At 45.1% G+C, this 27,056-nt stretch overlaps 1 protein-coding gene across 2 annotated transcripts in view; it reads left to right on the top strand.

The window, feature by feature from the left end:
- ITGB1 (integrin subunit beta 1) overlaps nt 1-25,598 on the top strand; it is a 31,526-nt gene extending 5,928 nt beyond the window's left edge. The window contains exons 2-17 of one of the 2 annotated variants that reach the window (XM_044292749.1): nt 6,500-6,566; nt 7,468-7,553; nt 11,174-11,390; nt 11,477-11,647; nt 11,866-12,104; nt 13,552-13,707; nt 14,821-14,916; nt 15,008-15,097; nt 15,182-15,322; nt 15,429-15,631; nt 16,623-16,861; nt 16,955-17,177; nt 18,510-18,742; nt 18,859-19,025; nt 21,460-21,540; nt 23,958-25,598. In XM_044292749.1, the coding sequence (XP_044148684.1) occupies nt 6,500-6,566; nt 7,468-7,553; nt 11,174-11,390; nt 11,477-11,647; nt 11,866-12,104; nt 13,552-13,707; nt 14,821-14,916; nt 15,008-15,097; nt 15,182-15,322; nt 15,429-15,631; nt 16,623-16,861; nt 16,955-17,177; nt 18,510-18,742; nt 18,859-19,025; nt 21,460-21,534 (2,403 nt within the window). In that variant the 3' untranslated portion in view covers nt 21,535-21,540; nt 23,958-25,598. The remainder of the gene's footprint in view (nt 1-6,499; nt 6,567-7,467; nt 7,554-11,173; nt 11,391-11,476; nt 11,648-11,865; nt 12,105-13,551; nt 13,708-14,820; nt 14,917-15,007; nt 15,098-15,181; nt 15,323-15,428; nt 15,632-16,622; nt 16,862-16,954; nt 17,178-18,509; nt 18,743-18,858; nt 19,026-21,459; nt 21,541-23,957) is intronic. The other variant, XM_044292750.1, reaches the window with a different exon arrangement.
- Nucleotides 25,599-27,056: the final 1,458 nt, after the last annotated feature.

Here is a 27,056-nt window from a genome sequence, read left to right as displayed (position 1 = left end):
CACCTCTCCATTCACCAGCATTGTACTATAATCCATCACAGCTTTTTGGTGCAGAACCCATTTGCCAGGTCTGAGCACGGCCTGTCTCTCCGGGTTCATGACTGCTAAGATGGTAAAAATGGTAAGTACCCCTGTCCAAACTTATGCCAGTACTCGTGATCCCTAAGGTGTCTGTGGCTGGGTCTGTCAAAATCCTTTTACAATCCAATATATCTGGAATTCAAGGGGTAACTCCACCCAGTGCCCCCTCCTGTTTGACAGTTCCTGAGATTCCAGGGCTGGTAGCAATGATGCCGGGGAGGCCAAGTGCACTGACCATAGTGGCCCTGCCCACAGTGCACTGACCATAGTGGCCCTGCCCACAGTGCACTGACCATAGTGGCCCTGCCCACAGTGCACTGACCATAGTGGCCCTGCCCACAGTGCACTGACCATAGTGGCCCTGCCCACAGTGCACTGACCATAGTGGCCCTGCCCACAGTGCACTGACCATAGTGGCCCTGCCCACAGTGCACTGACCATAGTGGCCCTGCCCACAGTGCACTGACCATAGTGGCCCTGCCCACAGTGCACTGACCATAGTGGCCCTGCCCACAGTGCACTGACCATAGTGGCCCTGCCCACAGTGCACTGACCATAGTGGCCCTGCCCACAGTGCACTGACCATAGTGTCCCTGCCCACAGTGCACTGACCATAGTGTCCACAGTGCACTGACCATAGTGTCCCTGCCCACAGTGCACTGACCATAGGGGCCCTGCCCACAGTGCACTGACCATAGGGGCCCTGCCCACAGTGCACTGACCATAGGGGCCCTGCCCACAGTGCACTGACCATAGGGGCCCTGCCCACAGTGCACTGACCATAGGGGCCCTGCCCACAGTGCACTGACCATAGGGGCCCTGCCCACAGTGCACTGACCATAGTGCCCACAGTGCACTGACCATAGGGGCCCTGCCCACAGTGCACTGACCATAGGGGCCCTGCCCACAGTGCACTGACCACCTTATTTGCAAGAAAACAAACAAGCATTTCTCAGGGTAAGGCCTCGTGCACACAACTGTGTACAATATATAGATACTTTCCGTAGGCGATCCACTTTTCTTTTTTTTTTTTTCCCCACTCTGTCACTAGAAATGACTATTGTCTGCAATGAGGACCAGAATAGGACATGTTCTGTTATTTGTGAAAGGAACATACGGACGGGGACGGCACATAAATGACATCTGTGCACTAGTTTTGTTTTTTCGTGGACCCATAGAAATGAATAGGTCAGTGTGCTGTCCACAAAAAATGCAGATCGGACGCAGATGGAAAATAGTCGTGTGCATGACGCCTTAGGCTACTTTCACACTAGCGTTCGGGGCTCCGCTTGTGAGCTCCGTTTGAAGGCTCTCACAAGCGGCCCGAACGCATCCGTCCAGCCCTAATGCATTCTGAGTGGATGCGGATCCGCTCAGAATGCATCAGTCTGGCAGCGTTTGGCCTCCGCTCAGCAGGCGGACACCTGAACGCTGCTTGCAGCGTTCGGGTGTCCGCCTGGCCGTGCGGAGGCAAGCGGATCCGTCCAGACTTGCAATGTAAGTCAATGGGGACGGATCCGTTTGAATATGACACACTATGGCTCAATCAATGTAAAGTCTGGACGGATCCGTCTGAGGCTACTTTGACACTTAGAAATTTTTTAACAATATAATGCAGACGGATCCGCTCTGAACGCAAGTGTGAAAGTAGCCTTAGAGGATCGGATTTTCACAAGAAAGGTACGGTTATGTTTTTGAGCACCTACCTTATGTGGCGGTATGCTTAGTTTGAAACCGTTTTGGAAACTGATGAACTCCCTTTACATTCGCACATTAATGATCCAAAATCTGTAATATTTCTCCGTTTTCATATTACAGCAGATTTGTCACAACGGCTCTGATCAGTGAAGATTAGGAAAGGGGCAGCGTGTCCGAAGTGAGACCTGCACCTTCAGGTGTCTCCACAGTTAGACATTAGTGTCCCTGTCTGGTGTCGTCATTTGCTCCAGGCTTTGGTGATTCTGTAGATGTCACCAGTGAAGGCGTTTACTGACCGCTGATCCCCTACAGTTAGAAAGAGCCAATAAAAAGGAATATGCAGTGAAGACTTATTAGCTTTAGGCTTTTTGTCATGACATTTGCAGCTTTCCTTTTACTTGAGTCATTTGGCTCTGCCACATTTATTACCGCAGCGTGTCTCCTCCACATCCGGTGGTCACTGCGGTGTTTATTTTTGCCTTTAGCAGGTTTTCAGAAGACGTTGTCAGTCACTTCCTCGCTCGCTGAGACCTGTTTAGCTTATCCGTGATCCAATGCATTTCTGCACTCCTCAGTGTAGCAGCGCTTGTGTACCTGAGGGCTAGTACTGCTGTGCCGAGTGGACCTGTTGACGTGAATGGGTCTGTAATCCGCAATATACGCGGTCTTACGATCCAATGCCTTTGCGCGCCGTGTATTGCGGACCCGTTCAAGTCGATTAGCAGTCTGCATTATGGGCTCGGACAGCCTATGGTCATGTGAATGAGCCATTATTCTGTGTCCCAACATGGTGGTGGCCGCATGTGGACCAAAAAATAAATAAAAAAATACCGTTCATCTTCATGCATGAGGTGAGAGGGGCTGATCTCCGGATTACTATAGAACAGGGCTGGCCAACCTGCAGCCCTCCAGCTGTTGGAAAACTTCCCACCATGCACTGCTGTAGGCTGACAGCTGTAGACTGTCTGGGCATGCTGGGAGTTGTAGTTTTGCAACAGCTGGAGGAGCCGCAGGTTGGCCAGCCCTGCTATAGAACAAAAAAAAATTGGAGTACAGTTAGCACAGGCCCTATTAATCTTTTTCTCAGGGTCCCAATACATGGGGCAGTGGATTATTTTTATTTTTTGTCTCATAGGCTGGTGTCATCAGCCTCATCTTCTACCTGTATTATAAACCCTTCAAAGATGGAGAATTGAATGCACTGAACCTGATTTTATTTTTTTATAGTCATGATTTTATTTTAATTTATTTTATTTTATGCTGTAGTGTTGTTGGTCTCCTGTGTTAATACGTACTGTGGACAAATACCAGCTTCATGTTCTCTGAAAAGGGGGTTTTCCAGGATTTTACTATTGATGGGCTATTAGTATCTCATCTGTCGGGGAGTTGTCTGTAGGAGCATACATAGTCCACCCACTAGTGGACAGAGCTGGTTACTGCAACGCTGCTCCCATTCATTTAATTGAGCTACAGTAAGCAGCTCGATCTTCTACACAGAGGGTGGAGCTGTGTAATTCCAGCGCTGGATCTTTTCAGTGGGGCTGAGCTGCGCCTAGTCCATGTCACCGACTATCGTGATGTCACATGACCTACACAAAGCTGATAGAAGGCCATGACGCGGAGTGCAGCGGTGACTTCTCAAATAGCTGATAGGCAGGGTCCCGGGTGTCCAATCGGATACAGATATATATAATTTTATTTTTTTTTTCAGCACCTGTTTCGTATTTTTGGAGGGTCGGATGTGGACCCGTTCCCTTCAGTGGGGCACTCCATGTACTGTGCGCATCCGTATGTCTGTGCTGCAGCCCCCACATCCGTATTACAGACAATGATGGGACTGTGCTTTTAAGGGCCAGACGTTCCGTTCCGCAGAATGCACTCGCTAGTATCAGTGTTTTCGGATGCACTATTTGCAGACTGCAAAAAACGCCTGTGGTCGTGTGCATGATATAAATATTAGGCCATCGTATATAGCCCTGCAGGTACAGTGAGTGTAGGGGTCACTGCTGCAGTACAAGCCCACCCGGAGTGATGTGTGCCATCATACGTGCCCACACTGTTCTCCTACGAGGTGTGATGAGAATAGCACAATGTAGCAGAGCCGGCTGGAGCCCGTCTAGTACTCGGCCCATATATGGGAAGGTTCAGTGCAGGAATCTGCTGCTTCCTCTCCTCACACTTGCTGAAGAATGCCTGTCGCTGGGTGAGCGTGGCCTGTCAGAAGTCTGCCGAACATCTGCTTTCAGGATTACCAAAAATGGGGACCTGCTAACGAGCCCTGTGCCGATAATTACTGCAGGAGCCGGGGGTTTCTCCCTACTTCGGCGGTAGCATTGCTCCCTGTGGACGTTGCTTAAACAGGAGTTATATTAGTTTTTCTGGTAATAACTCTTTTCTCCACGCGTTGTAACGTCTGATGTTTTCTATGTGCAAAGGAAAACTCCATTCAGAAATGACATTTTACAAGAATCCAAATTCCAGGCCTCATGCAGAGCAGTATGGAGGCACTCAGTCCCCGCAGCTCTGTGCCATGGGGCCGTAGACTGTGTCGCCATACCGTGCCGTATTATGAAGGTGTTCTCTTCCAGATGAAAAGCTCCTAAGGAAAAAGATCTGCAACATGTTCTGTTATCAGCCACTCATCTCGTAGGAAATGATCTGCCCCCATGATCACTGCTTTATCTCACATAGTTGCATGTCTTTGTGGCACTGTGAATGGAACTGTTAAAGGTCTTGTCCTGGCTACAGATAACTGGCTTATCTACAGGATAATCCATATCAGATTGGTGGGGATCCGTCACCCCCCACTGATCGGCTATTTTGGGCTCCCCAAGATCTCTGTACTGTATATGGCTAGAGGCAGACAGCGCCATACACTGTGTAGTGGCTGCGCTGGGGTACTGCAGCTCACCTCCTAGTCAAGTGAATGACAGCTGAGCCTCAGTATGCCACCGCCAGAAACCACACAGTCTTCTGCTTCCCTCTGTACAGTTAGTTTCCACTGCCGTGGCAGCCTGAAACAACTGATCGCTGGTGTGCCAGGTGTGGGACCCCCCCCCCCCCAATCTGATATTGTTGACCTATCCTGAGGATAGGCCTTCAATATATGTAACCCTTTATATGTCCAGCTATGGCTTGGTGTGGGTTCCTGATGTCAATGTGGGTGACGTCTCCACTGTATTGTGGGTTATTGGATGGACACAGAAAAGGATGTAACATGTACTTAAAGGGAGTCTGTCACCAGCATTTCACTTTTTTAACCCTTCCCACAGCTCCCTAGCATGCTTACAGTTAATCAAAACGTTACCTCTGGCATCTTTCCTGCTGTTATAAATCCATCAAAAACGATCTTTATAAGATATGCAAATGAGGGCTCGCAAGTGCCCAGGGGCGGCGTTACTCTCTTAGGTGCCCTGCTTGCCCAGCCTTTTCATTGCGTCCCCCCTGCCCCTTCCTACCCTCCGCTCGCCCATTCTTTCCCTCTGACCGCCTTTCTCATAACTTGTTGTTCTGCCGATATCCCGCGCCTGCGCACTCCTTCCTTTGGCCGGCGCATGCGCACTGCGATGCCCATTCCTTGTACGGCATCACAGTAATTAATGCGCATTCGCCGATGGACCGCCTCCTTTGTTGAGTTTTCGCGTCGTTAGCTGGCGCATGCGCAATAGTTACTGTGATGCCGTACAAGGAATGGGCATCGCAGTGCGCAGGCGCAGGATATCGGCGGAATAACAAGCTATGAGAAAGGCGGTCAGAGGGAAAGGAGGGGCTGGGGGACGCAATGGAAAGGCTGGGCAAGCAGGGCACCTAAGAGAGTAACGCCGCCCCTGGGCACTTGCGAGCCCTCATTTGCATATCTTATAAAGATCGTTTTTGATGGATTTATAACAGCAGGAAAGATGCCAGAGGTAACGTTTTGATTAACTGTAAGCATGCTAGGGAGCTGTGGGAAGGGTTAAAGTGAAATGCTGGTGACAGACTCCCCTTAAAGAGGACCCCTCACCTCTCCTGACATGTCTGTTTTAATGGCTTCATGCATCCCCCATGTAATAACAATTCTGGAGCATCTATTCTTATGGCTCTATGTTGTGCCATTACTTTATTAATCCTGCTAGAAATTATGAATACATTGCTAGCTGTCTGCAGTAAGGCCACTTTCAGACGAGCTGCGAGCAGCACCCGGCCTGACCTTCCAGCACTGTCGGGGTCGCATAGCATTATATTGATTTTATGATGCTATGTAACCCTTAGACGTCTGAAATGTACTGGGTTGCACTGACCTAATGCTGTCAGTGTTATCCAATACATTCCAGAACTGTAAGGGTTACATAGTACCCGCTTGTCTGAAAGGGGCCTAAGGGTACAGAGGGGTGGTAACTAGTTGGGGGCGTGTACCTGCACAGACTCTCTCTATCCAATCAGTGCTGCCGTTTTTGGACTGTGCAGGTACACACCCCCAACTGGTTACCACCCCTCTGTACCCTTACTGCAGACTGCTAGCAATTCATTCATAACTTCTAGTAGAAATAATAAATGAACGACTCAACATAGAAATAGATGCTCCAGAATTATTACATGGGGGATACATGGAGCTATTAAAACAGGCAGGTCAGGAGTGGTGACAGCTCCTCTTTAAGGGTATATTATCCGCCATATGCTAGAATTTCCTGGTCTTTTGATACAGAATTCTAATTAAGCCTGTGTACTTCTTGTTTTGTAGATGGCGCGTATCCTGCTTCTTGTGGGGCTGTGTATCTATTCACTGTCATGCACCAGTGCACAACAAGGTAAGTCTGCAGTCTGCCTTGGGTATCAGATCTAGCTTTTATTTATCCTTAGGCCCCTTTCACACGAGCGAGTATTCCACGTGGGTGCAATGCGTGATTCGAACGCATTGCGCCCGCGCAGAATCCGGACCCATTTATTTCAATGGGGCTGTGTACATGAGCGTTAGTTTTCATGCATTACTTGTGCGTTGCGTGAAAATCGCAGCATGTTCTATATTCTGCAATTTTCAAGCAACACCGGCTCCATAGAAGTGAATAGAGCTGCGTGAAAATCGCATCCACAAGCAAGTGCGGATGCGATGCGCTTTTCACAGATGGTTGCTAAGAGATGTTGTTTGTATACATTCCGTTTTTTTTTTTATCACACGCATGGCAAACGCACGCAAAACTGACTTTGCCTGCAAAATCGCGCATTTTTCACTGAACTCATTTGCAACGCACCCGGACACGCTAGTCTGCAAGGGGCCTTAGGGTGCCTGCACCCGTGTAGTTAGATTGGCAGAAATTCCGTGTGTGTGTTTCTGCACCCAATCCGCATGTGTTAATTGCATATTTGATGCGATTTGAAGGTCTCACCCTTCCATTGGAAAAGGGTGAAAATCACCCAAGCAATTAACATGCTGGGGATTTCAAAATCCGCACAACAGGTCAATTTCTGCACATAAAAAATAAGCAAAGTGTACATGAAATGTGTCTCATCTCATACACTTTGCTGGTACTGTATTACACACGCGGATCTGTGCAGAAAAATGTGTAATCTGCAAAGTGTGCAGATGACCTTAAACACTTAGGAGTTGGATCCCGCCAATCACATGACTGGAGTGCCGGCGCACTGTTAGTCCATTACTAGAGATAGCCGAGCGCTTGTACTGTAATAAATCTATATGTTTCTCTTATGTAGGTGGAACTGAATGTTTAAAAGCAAATGCCAAATCATGTGGAGAGTGTATACAGGCTGGACCAAACTGCGGGTGGTGCACCAAAGTGGTAAGTGGAGATATGTTTTAGTGGTGGCAATGAGTGTGGCTTAAGGTGCCGGTTGGTTACTGCGCGATAATGCTTTTTACATGGTTTATACTCGGCTTCCTAAATTTCCTATTCTGTAGAATTTTGTACTGAAAGCCGCCGTACATGCTTCACATTCACCGATCAGCCATGACCACTGGCACTGGGTGACTTGAATAACGCTGATGATTAAGTAGCGACAATGGCATCCGTCACAGGTCAGATGTATTGGGCAGTAAGTGGAAGCGGGCACAATGGGCACGCGTGAGGATCTGAGCGTCTGTGACAAGGGCCAAACTGTGATGGCTAGACAACTGGGTCAGAGCATCTCCAGATGGCAGGTCCTGTGGGGTGTTCTCAGTATGCATCTGTTAGTACATACCAAAATGGGCACCAGCAAGGGCCACTTGAGCATCAGAAATGGACCATGGAAGTAGGTGACCTGGTAAGATGAATCAGGTTTTCTTTTACATCAGGCGGATGTTTGGATGCGTTTGCACCACTTTCCTGAGGAAAAGATGGCACCAGGATGCATTATGGAAAGAAAGCAAGCTGGTGGAGATCCTGGCATTCGTGTGGACACCTACCTAAATATTGGCACCAACCAAGTACAGCCCTTCATGGCAGCGACATTACCTATTAGCTGTGACCAAAGAGTTCAGGGTGTTGACTTGGCCTTGAAATCCCCAGATCTCAAGTGGGATGTATTGGAAAAAAGTCTGATCCATGGAAGTCGCACATCGCAGCTAACGGGACTTAAAGGCTCTATTGCTAACGTTTTGGTGCCAGATACCAAGGGAATCCTTTACAGTTCTTGTGGAGTCCACTCCTCGAGTCAGACTTTTAAAGGCAGTTGTGCAGTGGGTATATATTGATGACCTGTCGTCAGGATAGGTCATCAATATCAGATAGTCAGGGGTCGCTGCGCTCACTGCTCCCTCTTTTACCTGCGCATCATCTCCTTTGTAGCGGCGCTGCATTGTACTTACAACTGCTCGGGACGCGTGGCTGCAGGGACTGTAGCCTGAAGCTTTCTCTGATGTGGTCAGTCTTTTTGTTTGAAGTACGTGGCAAAGTCCTCGGCTGAGATGGGAGGAGGGGGCATCGGGGGATGGTGAAGAGTTGAAAGTGTTAAATAGTTTAGAGTTGTGAGACAGGGAAGATATGAGTGATGTGAAGGAGGCCTGTTTTACAGCAGCAAATGTGGATGTGAAATGGGATTGTTTGTACGTGATAAAACTCTCCTTAGAATGAGTTTTCTTCCATCGCCGCTCTGCAACCCTGGAACTTTTTAATTTTTTGGATTTTGTTACATATGCAGGGGGGTGACCTCGGCTGTGGATAGTTGAAGCTCCTTCAGTGTTTGTTGTTTTTTGTTTGACTTTATTCAGCTCATTATGTGATCTAGTGAATTGGTTGGTATGAAATCCCGAAATAAGGTCTGGTCCAAAGAGGGTGAATATATGTGCACTCCCAGCTTTTTCTGTTGTGTGTTTTTAATTTCACTTTCACAATCTGGACTATTTTGTCAGATCCGTTTAAATAAAATCTGAATGAAAATTCCTTGTAATTCCAAGTTGTAATGCTGCAAAAGAGGGAAAAACTCCAGAGATGTGAATAATTTTGCAGGGCTGATAGTCTAATGGTTGCTGTGGCTTTATGGCTGATTAAGGGCCCATTTACATGACTGTATGGGCGCGCTGCCAGTGTTCAGGACCACAAACTGCAGATCCGCAAAATGCAAGCACCAGACGTTTGAACTCTGCATTGCAATGCGGACCCGTTGACTTGAATGGGTCCCCGATCCGCAAGATACGGCATATCCTATCTTGTACAGAGGCACGGACCGAAAGCCCATAAAAGGCATCCGTGTGTTTCTGTGGGCTTCGAGGTCCATGCCTCCGCTGTGCAAAGGACAGCCTATCTTTTACCGTATCTTGCGGATCGTGGACTCATTCAAGTCAATGAGTCTGCACTGCAATGCAAAGTTCACGTGGCCGGTGCCTGTGTTTTGTGGACTCGCTCTTTGCTGTCCACAACGTGGGCACAGTGGCCATACGGTCATGTGAATGGGCCCTCAAAGTGAGCACAAAGCGGCATGCTGTGAAAATGTGACCTCATTACTGTCATGTCTGCTTCTCAAAGACTGGGATTCTGCATTCAGGATTTTGATGCAGGTTTTGAATCCAAGTCCAGGGACAGATCATGAATGGACTGAACATAAAGGAAAGAGTGAATCCACTCCTGGCTTTGGTGTTCATTGAAGGGATTTTCTAGGAGAGTTAATCAGTATCTGATTGGTGGGGGTCCAAGCCCCAGTGATCAGCTGTTTAAGAAGGCACCAGCGCTCCTGGGAGCGCCACAGCCTTCTCCGTGCTTACCAAGCATAGTGCCGTACATTATATAGCGGCTGTGCTTGGTATCGCACTCGGGCCCCATTCACTTAGCCCCATGGCCATGTGACTAATGAATGTGTCATCACATGGACTACAAAAAGCTGAGAGAAGGCTGTGGTGCTACTGCAAGCGGCGCTGCCTTCTCAAACTGCTGATCGTCGGGGGTCCTGGCAGTCAGATACTGATGACCTATTCTAAGGATGTGGTTCTGGTTGGTTTCAGAGAAATGATTCACTGCTCTTAGATGGGGAAGTGAGCTCTATCGGGCCTAGGATACAGCCATTCTGAAATCCGCCGTTGCTAAAACTGCCCGAAATGTGCTGGTTTTCACAGCTGCAGAAATTGCAGCCAGTTTTCCCAGTGCGCTTTATTTTTTTTATTTTTTTTTGTTTTAAACAAGGGGTTAAACTGAACAAATGTCAACTGTGCAAATGGAACATTTCTAAAATTCAGCCATTGATATGCTGCTCATATGGATCCGTTGTTACATGCTGCGTTTTCAAAAAAGCTGTGACAGAAAAAGCATATAATGCTGCCAGCACTAAATACATTTTGACATTTAACATGCTCCCTCTAGTGGTGGCTATGGGCAGGCAGAATTTTATAATTTACCTCTGTCCATGAAGGGGATTTGGAGCTTTATAAAGATATGTTAAAGGGAATCTGTCATCGGTGACCTCCCTATCCAGCTGTTTGCATAGACATGGCTGTGGTTCACATGATAAAACACTGTTTTTATTTTGTTGATCTGAGGCTCCGTTCCCAACTTAGGCTTTTTAATTATATGCAAATTAGCTGTTGGTGCAACGAGTGTCACCATTGCTCTTGTTGCACCCAAGCTTCGCTCCTTTCTTTGGCCGGTTCCGCCCTGGCTGCGTTTTTATCAGGTGAACAGTTGGATAGGAAGGTCACTGGTGACGGGTTCCCTTTAAGAAATTAATCCTCGTTAATTTTGACTGAATAAGGTAAAAAAAAAAGTGTTCATGAGAGGAAATGCACTATATGGCCACAGAACGGATGTAGAGCTTTGATGTTAGTTCTTGGCAACTTTTTCTAACTATCTGACGAGACAGGAAAAAAAAAACTTGAACCTAAAAATCACTTGTGGTATAGAAATTGTACAACGTGGTTAAAGCTGCCGCCTGATAAGTGTAGCCCCATTTTTACTTTGTGTCCAGTAAGTTAACTTTCCCTTTCCCGTTCTAGGACTTCTTGCAAGAAGGTGAACCCACATCTGCTCGTTGTGACGACTTGGCTGCATTAAAAAGTAAAGGATGCCCTGAAGAAAGTATTCAAAACCCCAGAGGCAGCAAAGAAAAGCTAAAAGACAATGCCATAACTAACAAGGCCAAAGGAGAACGTATGGATCCTGTAAACATCACCCAGATCCGCCCCCAGCAGCTAAGATTCGAGCTGAGATCTGGTACGTAGCGTCAGGTTACTTTTTTTTATAAAGTTTCTAAGCTTGGGAGAAATTATTCTAAATTTTTTCTTTTGTACCTGGTGTAGGCGAGCCCCAGACATTTAATTTAACCTTCAGAAGAGCAGAAGATTATCCCATTGATCTGTACTATCTTATGGACCTGTCATACTCCATGAAGGACGATTTGGAAAATGTAAAGAGCCTCGGCACAGCCCTGATGAGGGAAATGGAACAAATTACATCCGATTTCAGGATAGGTAAGGACTGAGGAAGACTGAAATCCGCTCGCATCCACCAGAAGGCCAGAAACAACCCACTGTGAGGCTGTTTCTCCACAAAAATCTGGGACCTTTTTTAAATGTGCTCCATTCAACCTCGAATGTTGGAAGTTGTGATCCTGTTTTGGAGTGTAAATGTTTTACAGCCTGTGCATAATTATTTGTGTTACTCTTCTTGTCTCTCTTTTTCCTCTTAGGTTTTGGATCTTTTGTGGAGAAAACGGTTATGCCATACATTAGCACCACTCCCGCTAAACTCATCAATCCCTGCACCACAGATCAGAACTGTTCTAGTCCGTTTAGCTTTAAGAATGTCCTTAATCTTACCAGCGATGGCAAACTGTTTAATGACCTCGTAGGCAAACAGCAAATCTCCGGTAACCTGGATTCCCCGGAAGGTGGTTTTGATGCAATTATGCAAGTTGCTGTGTGCGGGGTAAGTACAGTCTATCAATGCTTTATGGACTGGAAGTGCTAACTTTCTATCCCTCCTTAAAGGGCATCTATCAGCAGACTTGTCCCTATGACACTGGCTGACCTGTTATATGTGCATCTTGGCAGCTGAAGACATCTGTGTTGGTCCCACATTCATAAGGGTCTGCATTGCTGAGAAAAATTACGTTTTTATATATGCAAATGAACCTCCAGGAGCAACTGGGGCGTTGCTGTTACACCTAGAGCAGGGCTGGCCAACCCGCGGCTCTCCAGCTGTTGTAAAACTACAATTCCCACCATGCCCTGCTGTAGGCTGATAGCTGTAGGCAGTCTAGGCATGCTGGGAGTTGTAGTTTTGCAACATCTGGAGGGCCACAGGTTGGCCATCCCTGACCTAGAGGCTCTGCTCTCTCTACAACTGCTGCACCCTCTCTACTTTGACGTTAGGAGAAGTCAGGGCCAGGCATGGTGATGCTTACACACATGCAACAAGTCAGCCAGTCCATATTCTGTGTGAGGCTATGTGAGCATTGTAGCTTTAGATTACCTCTACACAGGGCAGATCTATATTTTTATTTTTTATGCCGTAAATCCTGTAGCAGGTTTTATTGCAGATCCGTATAACATGCTTACTATCGATGTTGCCCCATTCATTGAAAGGAGAGGAAACCATGATGAAAATCCACAAACTAAATTGACATGCTGCGGATTAGGGATGGGCGATATGGCCTAAAATCTATATTGCAATATAATTTGAAGCATATGCGATATATATTGCAATATATTATTTTCTTCTGTATGTATACAAAAAATACAAATTACAAAACTTTTCAAGAAATTTTTAATGTGTATTGTGTAACAGATCTTTTTCCAAACCATGTAAAGATGAAGACTGTTAGTAAAACACAAATTTCATACATGTCCCTCAGAGCCAGTGCCATCAGCCCCATGGCATTTACCATCATCATCATACATGTCCCCCAGAGCCAGTACCATCAGATCAGCCCCATGGCCATCATTTGCAAATAGATATAGATGCGTAATTGCAAGTACTCGCTCTGTTCAAGTGAATGGAGAGAGTACTCGTCATTACACTGCTCTTCCGAGATGCAGTGTAATGATTAGGAAGTGGCGCTCGCGTGGAGCAACGCTTTCTCTTCAAACAGCTGATCGGCGGGGGAGCTGTCATTCTGACTAGTCCAATCACTCAAAACGCCATGGCACCTCCATCCTTATTGATGGTGGGAGTTAACAACCACCAGGCCTAGGCCTTCAACATGAGTTCCAGAATTGTATGTATATCCTTGTACTGGGATGGTTCCACATCTAGAGTAACTGTCGTATAATCAGCAGTATCTTCCATTATCGTGCTTTCCCTAGAAGCTACAGACCAGTCTTGCACGTCTGCCATGAAAGTGTGTCCTTCATGCTGTATTCTTTTCTTTTAGGAGCAAATTGGTTGGAGGAATGTCACACGCTTGTTGGTCTTCTCCACTGATGCAGGCTTCCATTTTGCTGGAGATGGAAAATTAGGAGGAATCGTGCTGCCAAACGATGGGAAATGTCACATGCACGATAACATGTACACAATGAGCCACTATTATGTAAGTCTGTGTATGGAGCTTTTTTTCAATTACTAGGTTTAATGATTTGAAACGCGGTTCCTTTCTGTGATTGCACTTCCTGCAAGGAACAGAAGATCGCCTTCTACCGAGACAAAAGCTTCTTGTCTGTTCCATGCTTCACCTGAGCCGTAATTTATCTACTCATCTCCCAAGCACCTCTCCTAGTGCCCTGTATTTGTTCAATGCAAACCATTGGTTTTATCGAGATTCAGCTGGGAAAGAAATGCCCCAATTGTCTATAATTTCACGTTCAGACATGGTGGGTTTGTCGTAGATTTCCAGTGAATGTCTGTGGTTTTTCCTTTTTAAACAAAAAAAAAGTTCACACACAGCGGATTGAAGGCATGCAGCCCATTGTTTATGATGCTGATGTGAACGTGGCCTAATATTGAATGTTTTTTCTGTTTGTTTTTTTTCTTCCATATTTTGTTTTACAATGAAGCCAAAGAAACTGCAAACTTTTTTCTTCTTTTAAATTGTATTTGTCATCTTCCCTACAGAACGGCTGACACATAGGTGTAAAGAGACCATAAGTGTGCGCTATCTAAGTTATTAGTGTATGCATCATCTCGTCTGGTTTAGACACACATGTGGAACATCTACTGTAACACCTGAAAGACATTCAGATGTTGGCTGGGACTCGCATGGCCAAAGATTGCGGTGTAGCACTGCCTACGTTGCAAGTAACTGCGACTAGTGTGAAAGAATGAGGTCTCATTGCCCCATTCACTTACATTGGTTGTGATTACTTGTCATGTAGACAGCACTGCATTGCAATCTTTGGCCAAGTGAGTCGTGCACAGTCGGTGGGTAGCCAGAGCATTTCTCGTTTGCTTTGATGTGATCACAGCCAAAACAGACCCTGATTTTACTACCCATTAAATATAAGGAATGTCTGACATAAGCCGATAGGAGCCTTTGTCACAAACTCCAGTACGTTTGGTCCTCTGTATATTCGGGGTGTAAATGGGGAAGGAGGAGGGGTCTGAGAAATCATCATGTCTTTCACCTATTCCTGGTGTTATTGAGATGTCCGTCTCATGTCTTGCCTGTCAGTTTTAAATCTTGCCTGTCCATATTGTTTTCCCACAGGACTATCCATCCATTGCTCATATAGTCCAGAAACTTAGTGAAAATAACATCCAGACTATCTTTGCTGTCACAGAGGATTTCCAGCCAGTTTACAAGGTTCAGTATTTTCTTACTGTTCCATACTTTCAGTTGGCCAAAATCGTCTAGAAAGCCAGTGATAGATCTGTGCTGCTGTTATTTTTAATAGGAATTGAAGAACCTGATTCCCAAGTCAGCCGTAGGTACTCTGTCGTCAAACTCCAGCAACGTCATCCAGTTGATCATTGACTCCTACAATGTGAGTATAGCTAATTCGTAGAATAAGCATCCAAAAGGGGTCATGTGCATTCTGATCAGTAAACAATCTTATTCTTCTTTCCAGTCACTGTCTTCAGAACTGATCTTGGAAAACAGCAAATTACCGGAAGGCGTAACTATCAGCTATAAGTCATTCTGCAAGAACGGAGTCATTGGTACCGGAGAGAATGGAAGGAAATGCTCCAACATCTCCCTGGGAGATCAGGTAGGTGTTCATGTGGCGATTCCCTCCCTGTTCATGAAGTGATTATTGCGCTGAGTGCATTAGGCGCAGAGCTCTGCTTCTTGCTGACCTGCGGGTTTTATTTCAGGTGCAGTTTGAGATCAGTGTCACTGCACACAAGTGCCCCAAGAAAGACCAGCCCGAATCTATTAAAATCAAGCCTTTGGGTTTTACCGAAGAAGTAGAGATCCTGCTGAAGTTTATATGCGAATGTGATTGCCAAGAAAGTGGCACACCTGACAGCCCCGAATGCCACAATGGAAATGGCACATTTGAATGTGGAGCGTGCAGGTAAATTAATGTCCTTGCGTTCATGTTAGTTATGTTCTGTTGACTTTCAATAGATTAGCTGGCTGCAAATGTGACATAGTATCCCATCCACTATCCTGCTTCTAACATTCATACCTGTGGGTACTGGTAACTGCAACTTAGGAAATGAAGGAAGCTGATCTGCAGTACCGCACAGAACGTTAGGACAGGAGTCGCACTCTATTCGGAGGAAAGAAGCCATATTGCTCTAATCCTGGGGTGTCAGAACTCCGGCCAATGAGATATCGATGGTCTATCCTGAGGTTAGGCCATCAATTACTAAATCCTGATGTACAACCATATGGGACAAAGAAGGTATAGCAGCTCTCGGCCACTGTCCACTTGCCTCGAGCACGGATGGCAAACTCCGGACTTGATTGCTGTCAATGTCCAAAACCTAGAAAAATCCAGCTTGCAAGATACAAAAGGTGGAATCTTTATTGTGCGATTAAAATCCAATACAAAACATCACAGGTTACAGTAACGCGTTTCGGACCACAAGTAAATCAGGGTCCTTCATCATGACCTTCAGGGTCCTTCACCATATGGGACAGATACACTATGGATTTGTGTATGGTACATCCACAGCGTATTACAGTACCAGTAAAGCGAATGAGATTTTAGAAAATCTCATCCACCCGCTGCTGAAGAAATTGCAGCATAAGGCTAAATGCACACTAGCATCAGATCTGGCATTGCCGGAGGGTTGTAAGGCTCTGTCCGGCCCAATTCACACTAACTGGGACCAGCGGCGATCTGGCCGCATTTTGGCAAATATGCTGAGAATGGTCTGAAAGATGCAATGCACAGGGAGTAAACTGACAAATCAGCATGTGACTCATGCAGATTTTGCCACTGCAGATTGTTCCATGTGGACTTACTCGTAAAGTTACCATGGCATCTAGATGGGGGTGTTTTTGATGAATGCTGTCCTTTTTAAAAAATATATATATTTTTCCTTCCCTTTCCCCAGGTGTAATGAAGGTCGTATTGGAAAACATTGTGAGTGCAGTACCGAGCAGGTCAGCAATGAAGATATGGATGCTCAGTGCAGGAAGGAAAACAGCTCTGAGATTTGCAGCAACAACGGTGATTGTATCTGTGGGCAATGTGTGTGTAAGAAGAGGGACAATCCCAATGAGGTGTATTCTGGCAAATACTGTGACTGTGACAATTTCAACTGTGACCGATCCAATGGTCAGATCTGTGGAGGTATGAGTGTAATCCTTTTTTATTTTATTTTTATTCTCTCCCCCTTAGTATCAAGTCATTCCATTATTTATTTATTTATTTATTTTATTCCAGGTAATGGAATCTGTAAATGCAGAGTATGTGAATGTTTCCCTAATTTCTCTGGAAGTGCGTGCGATTGCTCGGAAGATAAGTCAACGTGTATGGCATCGAATGGCCAACTATGCAACGGAAGAGGCATTTGTGAATGTGGAAGGTGTAAATGTACAGATCCTAAGTTCCAAGGACAAACCTGTGAGATGTGTCAGACCTGTGCTGGTGTTTGCACTGATCACAAGTAAGTATTTAAGGTTAATTTATTTTTATTTTTTCATTCTCAACCCGACCACCAGGAAATTCCCTGGTAAACCAGGCACAATGCTTTGCAGGACTAGCTCAGCTGCATGTAATAACTTTCACTTAGCAGTCCGTTGCTTTACACTACAGAAAACTTATAATCCATATGGAAATGAGGATGGACCCTTGCCTCCTCTGCCAGCCCCTCCTTTCCCTTGATTGACCAATGCCAGGCCAGGTGACTATGCATTGTGCCTGGTTTATCAGTGAATTTCCTGGGGTTCTCAGATTTTGATCCTCAGGATAGGTCATCCGTATCTGATCAGTAAGGGTTCAACCGATCAGCTGTTTGAGAGCGCAGCGGGGCTCATGTGAGTTTTCCGTGCTTACCAAACACAGCTCTGTACATTGTATAGCGGCTGTGCTCTGTATGACACTGAGCCCCATAGAAGTGAATGGGACTGAGCGTGATACCAAGCACAGCCGCTATACAATGTACAGACCTGTGCTTGGTGAGCTATGAGAAGGTTTCAGCGCACACAGGGGTGCCAGTGCCTTCTCAAACAGCGGCTTGGCTGGGGTCCCGGTGTCAGACCTCCACTGATCAGATACTGATGACTTGGGCTACTTTCACACTTGCGTTCGGGGCTCCCCTTGTGAGTTCCGTTTGAAGGCTCTCACAAGCGGCCCCGAACGGATCCGTCCAGCCCTAATGCATTCTGAGTGGATGCGGATCCGCTCAGAATGCATCAGTCTGGCAGCGTTTGTCCTCCGCTCAGCACGCGGACACCTGAACGCTGCTTGCAGCGTTCGAGTGTCTGCCTGGCCGTGCGGAGGCAAACGGACAATGTAAGTCAATGTGGACGGATCCGTTTGAAGTTGACACAGTATGGCTCAATCTTCAAACGGATCCATCCCCCATTGACTTTCAATGTAAAGTCAAAACGGATCCGTTTGCACTATCATGAACAAAAAATTATTTTTTTTTCATGGTAATGCAAACGTATACGTTCTGAACGGATGTAAGCGTTTGCATTATAGGTGCGGATCCGTCTGTGCAGATACCAGACGGATCCGCACCTAAACGCAGGTGTGAAAGTAGCTTTATCCTGATCAAAATCTCAGAAAACCCCCTTTAGTGCTTTGTCATTAGTACCACCTTCTCTGCCAAACTCATGGTAGGTTAGTTTATTAGACGGTGTTAGCTCAGTATCTACCACCCACCTCTCATGCCCTTTTGCGGTGCATCTCTCCTCATATTCCAGTCTGTAACCCCCTTTTTTTGTCCTGTATTTCAGCTGTATGAGTTATTTTTTTCTTTGGCTGTTTTTAGGGAGTGTGTTCAGTGTAGAGCCTTCCAGAAAGGAGAGAAGCAAGCCGTGTGCAATAGTCAGTGCTTCCATTTCAACTATACCATGGTGGATAGCCGTGATAAGTTACCTCAGCCAGGACAGGTTGATGCTCTCACACACTGCAAAGAGAAGGACGCCGACGACTGCTGGTTCTACTTTACCTACTCTGTCAATGCAAACTCTGAGGTTCATGTACATGTGGTGAAGGATCCAGGTAAATGCTGAATTTGGACCAGTCTTTACCAGTGCCCCGCCCCCCCCCCCCCGTTACATTGGCTCTGGTGGGTAGTTTAATTAATCATGTATGTATTTTTTTATCTTCCTTTTTAGAATGTCCCAGTGGCCCTGACATAATCCCAATTGTCGCTGGTGTAGTTGCTGGAATTGTTCTCATTGGACTGGCGCTGCTGCTAATATGGAAGCTTCTGATGATCATCCATGACAGAAGAGAATTTGCTAAATTTGAAAAAGAAAAAATGAATGCCAAATGGGACGCTGTAAGTATCAAATGGCTTCTTATTGTTTTAGAAAATTGTCTCATTAAAAGGATGATTTTCTTTGGGTCTCCTTTTATCAAAACGAGCGGAATTGTTCTCGTTGCACATAGCAACTTATCAGCCGACAGGGAAACGAGAAACACATCTATTGTAATCGCCAACTACCTCAGCAGTCGGGCTCCTTATCCTCTTATTCCCTAAAGCCTGTATTACACTGCCCGATTTTTCAGCAGATGATCGCTAACGAATGTTCGCATCAACGCTCCTTAGCAATCATCTTGCAGTGTAATGACGCCTTCACACGCTGCAGATTTTATTTTTTATTTTATTTTTATTTTTTTACAGAAATTTCCACAACTGAAAATCAGTTCTGTTCACCTTTAACAGAGCTTGCAGAAATTAATGCGCTTGCTGCCCCGATCAAACGAATGGAACTGATTTTCTGCCACGTGTGAAGACGTCCTAATACTGCTGCCGGTGAACGAGCTTGATCATCAGGCAATTTAAATATTTTCACATGTTAAAAAAAAATTTTTTTTTTTAAATTTGCAGGCAGCAGATCGTGGTGTCTAATAACTATCTGCTGCCAGCAAACTACTATGCAGTATGGGAACGAGCGATGGCAAAGGGATCGCTCTTCCCCCTCCCCCATGCTGCGGAGGAGATGACTGCATGTAATTGCAGCGGTCTCCTCCGCTAGCAAGCAGGCAATTGCTACGAGGGAACGCTTCCTGCCTGACAATTGTTTGCCACATTGAGCTTTAATAAAACCTTAAGTGTTTGTGATGGGGGGGAAAACCTTTTAAACTGCCCTGGAAAAAATTGAAAATTTACACAGTGCTTATTCGAAGCAATGGGGGTTTTCTGTGTCATATCAGACGGGTCAAGTCCTCCTGGTCGAAAGATGCACTTTGTAACTGTGGCCAGAAGAGAGGATCCTGAACACAGGGAACTCTTTAACTCAGAATTCCCTAGTAGGGTGTATGAGAATGGGTTTTACAAACAGGTCAGCCCATGTTATGGTACATTTTGTAGAAACTATTGAAACTGGTGACTTAAGTGGATTATCTCCTGTATGGCCTCTGAATTGATTTTTATTTCTACCTCCACACAGTAGTAATGGGAAGCTGATCTTTTAAGGTAGTCGTACAGTATTTGTCGAACAGTTACTTCCCCCAAACATACATGCTCAGATGAGCTTGTTACTGCTCATCCCCCTTGAGGACACAAAGGACTGGGTATATTTGTTGGGGACACTATGAACACAGTTATTTTATTTGCCTTCGTCAAACACATTACAGATCAGGCTGGAGAAGTAGAACTTATAACACTGGGTGACCTGTTGCATATGCGTTTGGCAGCTGAAGACATCTGTGTTGGTCCCATGTTCATATGTGCCCTCATTGCTGAGAAACATGATGTTTTAATATATGGAAATGAGCAACAGGGGTGTTGCGGTTACACCTAGAGGCTCAGCTCTCTCTGCACTTTGACAGGGCCAGGCAGATGCCTTCAGCTTTAGGCTAGGCCTACATAACGACATTTTGTTGAACCAATGTCGCACGACAATTTTTATAATGGAAGTTTATGGTGTCGCACTGCAACATGCTGCGACTGCGAAGCGACAGTCGCAAAAAATCCATTCAAGATGGATTTTGTTGCTACTGTCACGTCGCAGCATGTCGCATTGCGACACCATAGACTTAAATTATAAAAATTGTCGCGCAACAAATGTTGCAGTGTAGACCTAGCCTTAAAGTGCACGTGCAGCAGGTCAGCCAATTACTTACGTACTGCCGACAGATGCCGTTTAGTAACACTAGGCGTTAGTTATTCTCGTAACTTCGAGCAGCTGTTTTACTAGAAAATGGCCAAACCCTTTTAAGTAATAAATGACCATTCGAATCATTACCATGTAGCAGATACATAGGGTTAGCTATACGGGGGAGTCTGAAGTCAGTCGTACTTGGGCTCTGGTGCTTAAAGAAGATCAAAGGTTGCTGAGCAGCATAAGACCCCAGCATCTTCAATGGCACTTGTTAATTGACGGCCCATTTTCAGATCTTGAATTAGGGCCCAGGAAGTATGTTACACTGAGCACCTTGACCACAGACGTATGTTCTATTGTGTATTGTCTGCTCCTCTAGATAAAAAGGAGTTATGGGATATTCCTGTATCCAGGCTGTGCAGCCGTTCTTCAGGCATTTCCCAGTAGTATTACATGAAGACAAGCTTCTTGTAGGGTCACATACATCGGCCTGGCAATGCACAGCAGTGATTATAGTATGGGTCTAGTGAAGTAGAACTTTCACAAATCCACAGTGGACCGGGTCTCCTCTCCGGTCATCCATGCGTCAGATTTTACTGTTCCATACATTGTCTGATTTCTGCTGTCTCAATGTGAACCTATTTCTTTGTGGATTCCTTTCTCCAGCAAGAGAATCCTATTTACAAGAGTCCTATAAATAATTTCAAGAATCCAAATTATGGACGTAAAGCTGCTCTCTAAATCTCAGTTTGTATCTTCTCTCTTTTTTTCCGTGCCTTTTTCATGCATGCTCTGTGCACACTGCTCTATCTTCTATTAACACTGTGTGGACCAGCGTTTGCTCACCGGTGAGGGGTTGCTGTATTTATGGTAAAACTAGTTTTACAAATGGCTTCAGTTTTCAGAGTGGTTTTTTGGCAGTCAAATTATATAATTCTGCATCCTGTAATCTCCTGCTCTGCACAAAGTGTGAGAATGCCTTTGGGAAAACTTCCAGAATTGCCTGGCGGGGTAAGAGCTGCATCTGGAGCACTTCTCTGGTAATCCAGTCTTGAATAATTGAAGGGGGGTTCTTTTTATCTGGGCAAACCTCCTTTTAATTTACAGCTACCCCAATGTGAGGGGGTGGTCCCACTGCTGGGTCCCTATTGTCTGTCATGCCAGTGAATGCACAGTAATGTTGCAGTGGCTTTCATAGGGATAGCTGCTATTTACAGTGGCTCTCCGCTATATGTAAGAACAGGACCTTTCCTCACTTCAGAAGATGCGTTACCAATACACATTTTGGTTCCATCTGTTTTATATTGATGTCTCTTTGGAAACCACCTCTGTCCTCTGAGGGAGGCTTCTTCATATTACTCATGCATTTCCTTTACTGAAGTTACATGACTTCACTGCTTGAACTTTTGGCTCAGTTGCTTAATTCCCCTCCTGCCCATTGAGGGTAGTGGTTAGTTTATCCATGAGATCATCATTATAACTTGCTGCTCCCCTGGTTAGTTTCTGCAGTGCCTTGAAATAGTTGACATTGAGTGACTCTCCGTAAACCTTTTTAAGCCCTGTAGTGTTCCCGTACCTTCGTGTCAGATTGCACACACTGCTCTCTGAAGCTGTTGTCATGATTTTTTTAATTTTTTTTTTAAAGACCTTTTCCAGAATTGTCTGGATTCATTTACAGTCCACCAGGTTTCTATAAGCATTAGTGGGACGTGTCCTTCAATAAAAAAAAAATTTCAACTTGAGTAGTTTCACGCAAAGCATTTTTTTGGAAGAACACCACTGCAATGCGTGGATCCAGCAGGAAGAAGTGCAAGTCCTTTTATATCCCCCTATTCCTATTGAATCCACTCCTGCCTTCAGCTGAAAAAAACAAGCGATCATATGAATGCTCGTTGGCGATTATCTGGTGGATTCTCGGCCTCTATAAAGGTCCCTTTTAAAGATCGTAAACAATTATTTAAGCAACATTCTTATCAGTAAAATAAGAATTGAGCTATAATGAGTGTTTATAATGGCAGAGATAAAGAGCCGTCAGCATGTGCAAATTCAGATCCTGCTACTAGAGATACTCAAGACTGTACAAGACAGGGTTTCAAAAATTTTAATAAAGACCAACTGAAATTTTTATTTTATTTTTTTAGCTCGAGTACAATGCAATAAAAAAAATGTACCCAAAGGTGTACAGTCTTTAAACAGTTAACGACTGAACTCATCCAAAGCAGATGGAAATAGCATTTGCACTAGCTAGTGCAAATTGATTTGGACATGGGTTTGGTGTAAATGGAAAACTGGAGGCTGTCGGCACATGCTGGGAATTGTAGTTTTGCAACAGCTGGAGAGTTGCATGTGGAAACCACTAAGGCCTCATGCACGCGACCATATATTCCAGGGCTGGCCAACCTGTGGCTCTCCAGCTGTTGTAAAAACTACAATTCCCACTATGCCCTGCTGTAGACTAATAACTGTAGGCTGTCTGGGCATGCTGGGAGTTGTAGTTTTTCAACAGCTGGAAGAGCCGCAGGTTGGCCAGCCCTGATATATTCGATCCTTTTTTTTATTTTTTTTTCAGCTCAGATGCAGACCCATTCACTTCAATAGGGCCACCGAAGATGCGGACAGCACACCATGTGCTGTCCTCATTCGTATGTCTGTTTTCTGTGGCCCCGCGAAAAAAAGAACATGTCCTATTCTTGTTTGTTTTGCAGACAAGTATAGGATATTTTTATTGGTTAAAAAGAAAATGGGAGCATGCACATGGCCGGTTCCATGTTTGGGGATCTGCTATTTGCGGACCACAAAACACTTACAGCCATGTGTGTGAGGTCTTAGGCAGCAAGAATGCCCCCCCCCCCCCCTTTATTTTCAATAGTTGACCATTTATATCCTAATCATTCCCTATTACTTCACCAAGGCCTTGAACCATCAGACCTGTGATACATGGTTCCACTTTTACCCATGGACTCGGTTGTGCTAACAGTTGTGGCATCTGTGTGTCGTGAGTGCACTGTGTGCTCCTGTCCGTGTGCGTGTTCAGCAGGAATGCTTTGATATCGCTGCACAATTTCCTTTCTGCTGTGATTATTCTACATTCCCCCCCCCCCCCCCCGCCCCCACTAGGTTTTTGTACTAATGGTGTTTTTTCTCTTCCTCTTTGACTTTTTTAGGGTGAAAATCCCATCTACAAGAGTGCGGTGACAACGGTGGTGAATCCGAAATATGAGGGAAAATGAACAGTTATTTTGTGTACATTTGACTACACTGTATGCAAAGCGGCGTTTTTGATTTTCATACCCCCCCACCCGCTGGGATCAGATGGGCAGTACTGCAATGATTTCCCTAAAGCATAACAGTGTTTGATGTTCAGATTTTCACTTGTACAGTTTATGTAAAAAAAAATAATCTTTTTTTGCAAAACCGGTTTGCAAGATAAAAGCAATCAGTGCCATTGGACTGTAAAAGCCACTTTGAATGCGCAACCTTTGCCATTGAAGGTCACATTGTGCCTTTGACCTTTTTGTGTAAGCGGATGTCTATAGGGATGGAGGGTAAATCGCTGAAGGCTTTTCCAATCAAAGTGTTCGAGGTCTGCTTCACAGGGAACGGTGGGGCTGGAATTTACAGATGCGATGCATACCTCAGATGTCGGCGGGCTTGGCAGGTGCAGAAAGGTAGACTGGGTTTGTAATGTCTTATGAGTGTATATCGGTGAAAGTGAGAAGAAAATCAAGATGCTGTATATATTTGAAAAGCGGATGGCATGGTCCTGGAGCATCCTCTGTAAATTCCAGCTCTGCACAAATTGCTGCCTAACTTTATCTAGCCCCCCAAAAAATCACAGTGCATTATTTGTTTAAAGGCCTTAAATCTTGTTAAAAGCGTGCATATGGTTGCTTTTCTCCTTAAAGGGGTTTCCAGGCATACAAAAAAGGATGCTTTTTATTTCCTCGAAATGGAGCCTCTCCTGTCGATAGTCTGTGTCCGGTTTTACAGCGCATCCTATGCCAATCAATAGGTCTGAGCTGAAATAACGGAGTCTGTGGACAGATCTGGTGCTGTTTCTGTAAAAGAAAAATTTAAAGGCAGAACTTTTTCAAAACTGTGGGAAACCCTTTAAAAGGGGTCTTCTGGGATAAGTGTATTGATGGCGTATCCTTAATATCAGATCGGTGGGTGGCTGTTCACCCCCCCTGTCAATCAACTGGTTGAAGGGACCACAGCCTCTTCAGTGCTTACCTCAGTCCGTCATATAGTAGTGGTGTTGCAGGGTATTGCCGCTTTGGCCTATTCATTTGAATGGGACCAAACCGGAGTCCCCTGCACCACCACTACTCTGTGTACAGCTTTGCAGGTAGACGGACCTAGATGAACACTGAGGAGGCTGACAATCTCACATAAGTGCGACGGCCCCTTCAAACAGCTGAATGACTTGGGTGCCGAAATTCAGATTCCACCGACTTGATATCCATGGCTCATCCTATGCTGGTCCCAGAGAACCTTCTAATTTTATTCTGAATCTGGTGCTTCCTCATCTTCCTGTTAATGTCTATCATCAGGAGTTCTGAATCTGTAATGCTTGGTTGTGGACGTTGTGACCATTTCATGATATGCAGCCTTTTGTTACATTGTTTTTGTTTAATTGTGCCATACAGATTCATTGTATATTACCCCTCGGACCATTTTGCTTTGCCTCCGTTTCATGTTTGTCACATTTCTTGTTTTTAAGTGCCTTTTTATTTTAGCAGTCGTTCACTTTTTACAGTACTGTTAACGGAACTTATTTATTAAATAAAATGACCTAAAACGGGGCTTGTCCAGTGATTCTTTCCTATGTACGTTAATAGTTGTACACCTGTGGGTCTGAGCAATCCACCACTTCCGCCCCCTGCAGGCTTCATTCAGTGTTGCTACTGCTCATTTTCCAGTTTCAGTAAATTTGTATGGGCGAATGCTGTAAGCTTAGGTTGTCTAGGCCTGTACCAGCTCTATCACAGGATGATAGATGTGGTGCAGGAATAGACACTTTGGGGGAATTTAACATTGTAGGTGTATTTGAGATTAGTTGTCAGACTGGAGTTGCTTTGCACCAGATTTATGAAAATGGTGATTAGTAGTAATTTATCCCAAGTGCAATGTGATTCTGTCCTATGGATATGATCTTTATTTTTTTTAATTATAGCCAGAACTCTTGAGAGAGAGACTCAGGCTAATAACATGAACGAATGGCTTCCCCTATCGCAGCGCTCCCAGGAAAAGCTACCTCTGATGCCGTGGTCTGAGAGGTTAAATGTCTGCAATCTGTTAGTCCTGAGTATCCGCTGTGTGAAACAGGCACCCGGAGGCTATGGTGCTGGCTCCGCTCCGGAGCAGGCACCATCTTTAAAGAGATGACATGTGCCGTACATATACGGCATATGTCATCAAGGCATTTAAAGCCAGTGTAAGGTTGGTGCTGGCAGAGTAATTATTAGAAACAGACCCACTAACGCCATGTTCACATCTGCATGGAGGAAAAGACTGCCGGAGTTCACAATAGCCAGATCGCACCGCCAGATTCCCATTCACTATAATGGGATCCGGCTGGTTCCCGCCATATATGCCAGCTTTAAGCCAGGCAAAAAAATATTGCGTGTAGTTTGTATTTTATTTTTGTCCTGCATTTATGCCCAATACAGTGACTGGATCAGTGTTGGGATTCACAACACAGATGTGAACCCAACCTAAACCACCAGTAAGTATGTCTGGTAACTGCCAGATAATAAAAAAAAGATCTGCTGAACAAAATAAGAGGTTGGCTTCATTGTCCAAAGTAGTCTAGCTTCAGCCCAAGGATACATCTATATGGACAAATGTTCTGCCATGGATTTCACATAATGCATCGCGCACTGCAGGTAACTTTCCATACTGACTTCGCAGCCTGTGGATGAGGTTAGTGGAAATCTGCTGCAACTATAGTACACTGCAGATTTTCCACCTGTAAATCTAGACGGAAAAACACACAGCATACTGTATCTGTCACGTGTGAATGTACCCTTAAAGCTATTTTGAGTGGCAAAAGGATGCTTAGTGTTTTAGTGAATATTACAAGATCCACCATGAAGCTCCTACAGATGGGTGATATACACTCAACTAAAGAATTATTAGGAACACCATACTAATAGTGTTGGACCCCCTTTTGCCTTCAGAACTGCCTTAATTCTACGTGGCATTGATTCAACAAGGTGCTGATAGCATTCTTTAGAAATGTTGGCCCATATTGATAGGAT

The sequence above is a fragment of the Bufo gargarizans genome, chromosome 5 (genome assembly GCF_014858855.1).
Source record: "Bufo gargarizans isolate SCDJY-AF-19 chromosome 5, ASM1485885v1, whole genome shotgun sequence".
In the NCBI taxonomy this organism is placed as follows: domain Eukaryota; kingdom Metazoa; phylum Chordata; class Amphibia; order Anura; family Bufonidae; genus Bufo; species Bufo gargarizans.
This window is presented reverse-complemented; position numbering and strand designations above follow the sequence as displayed.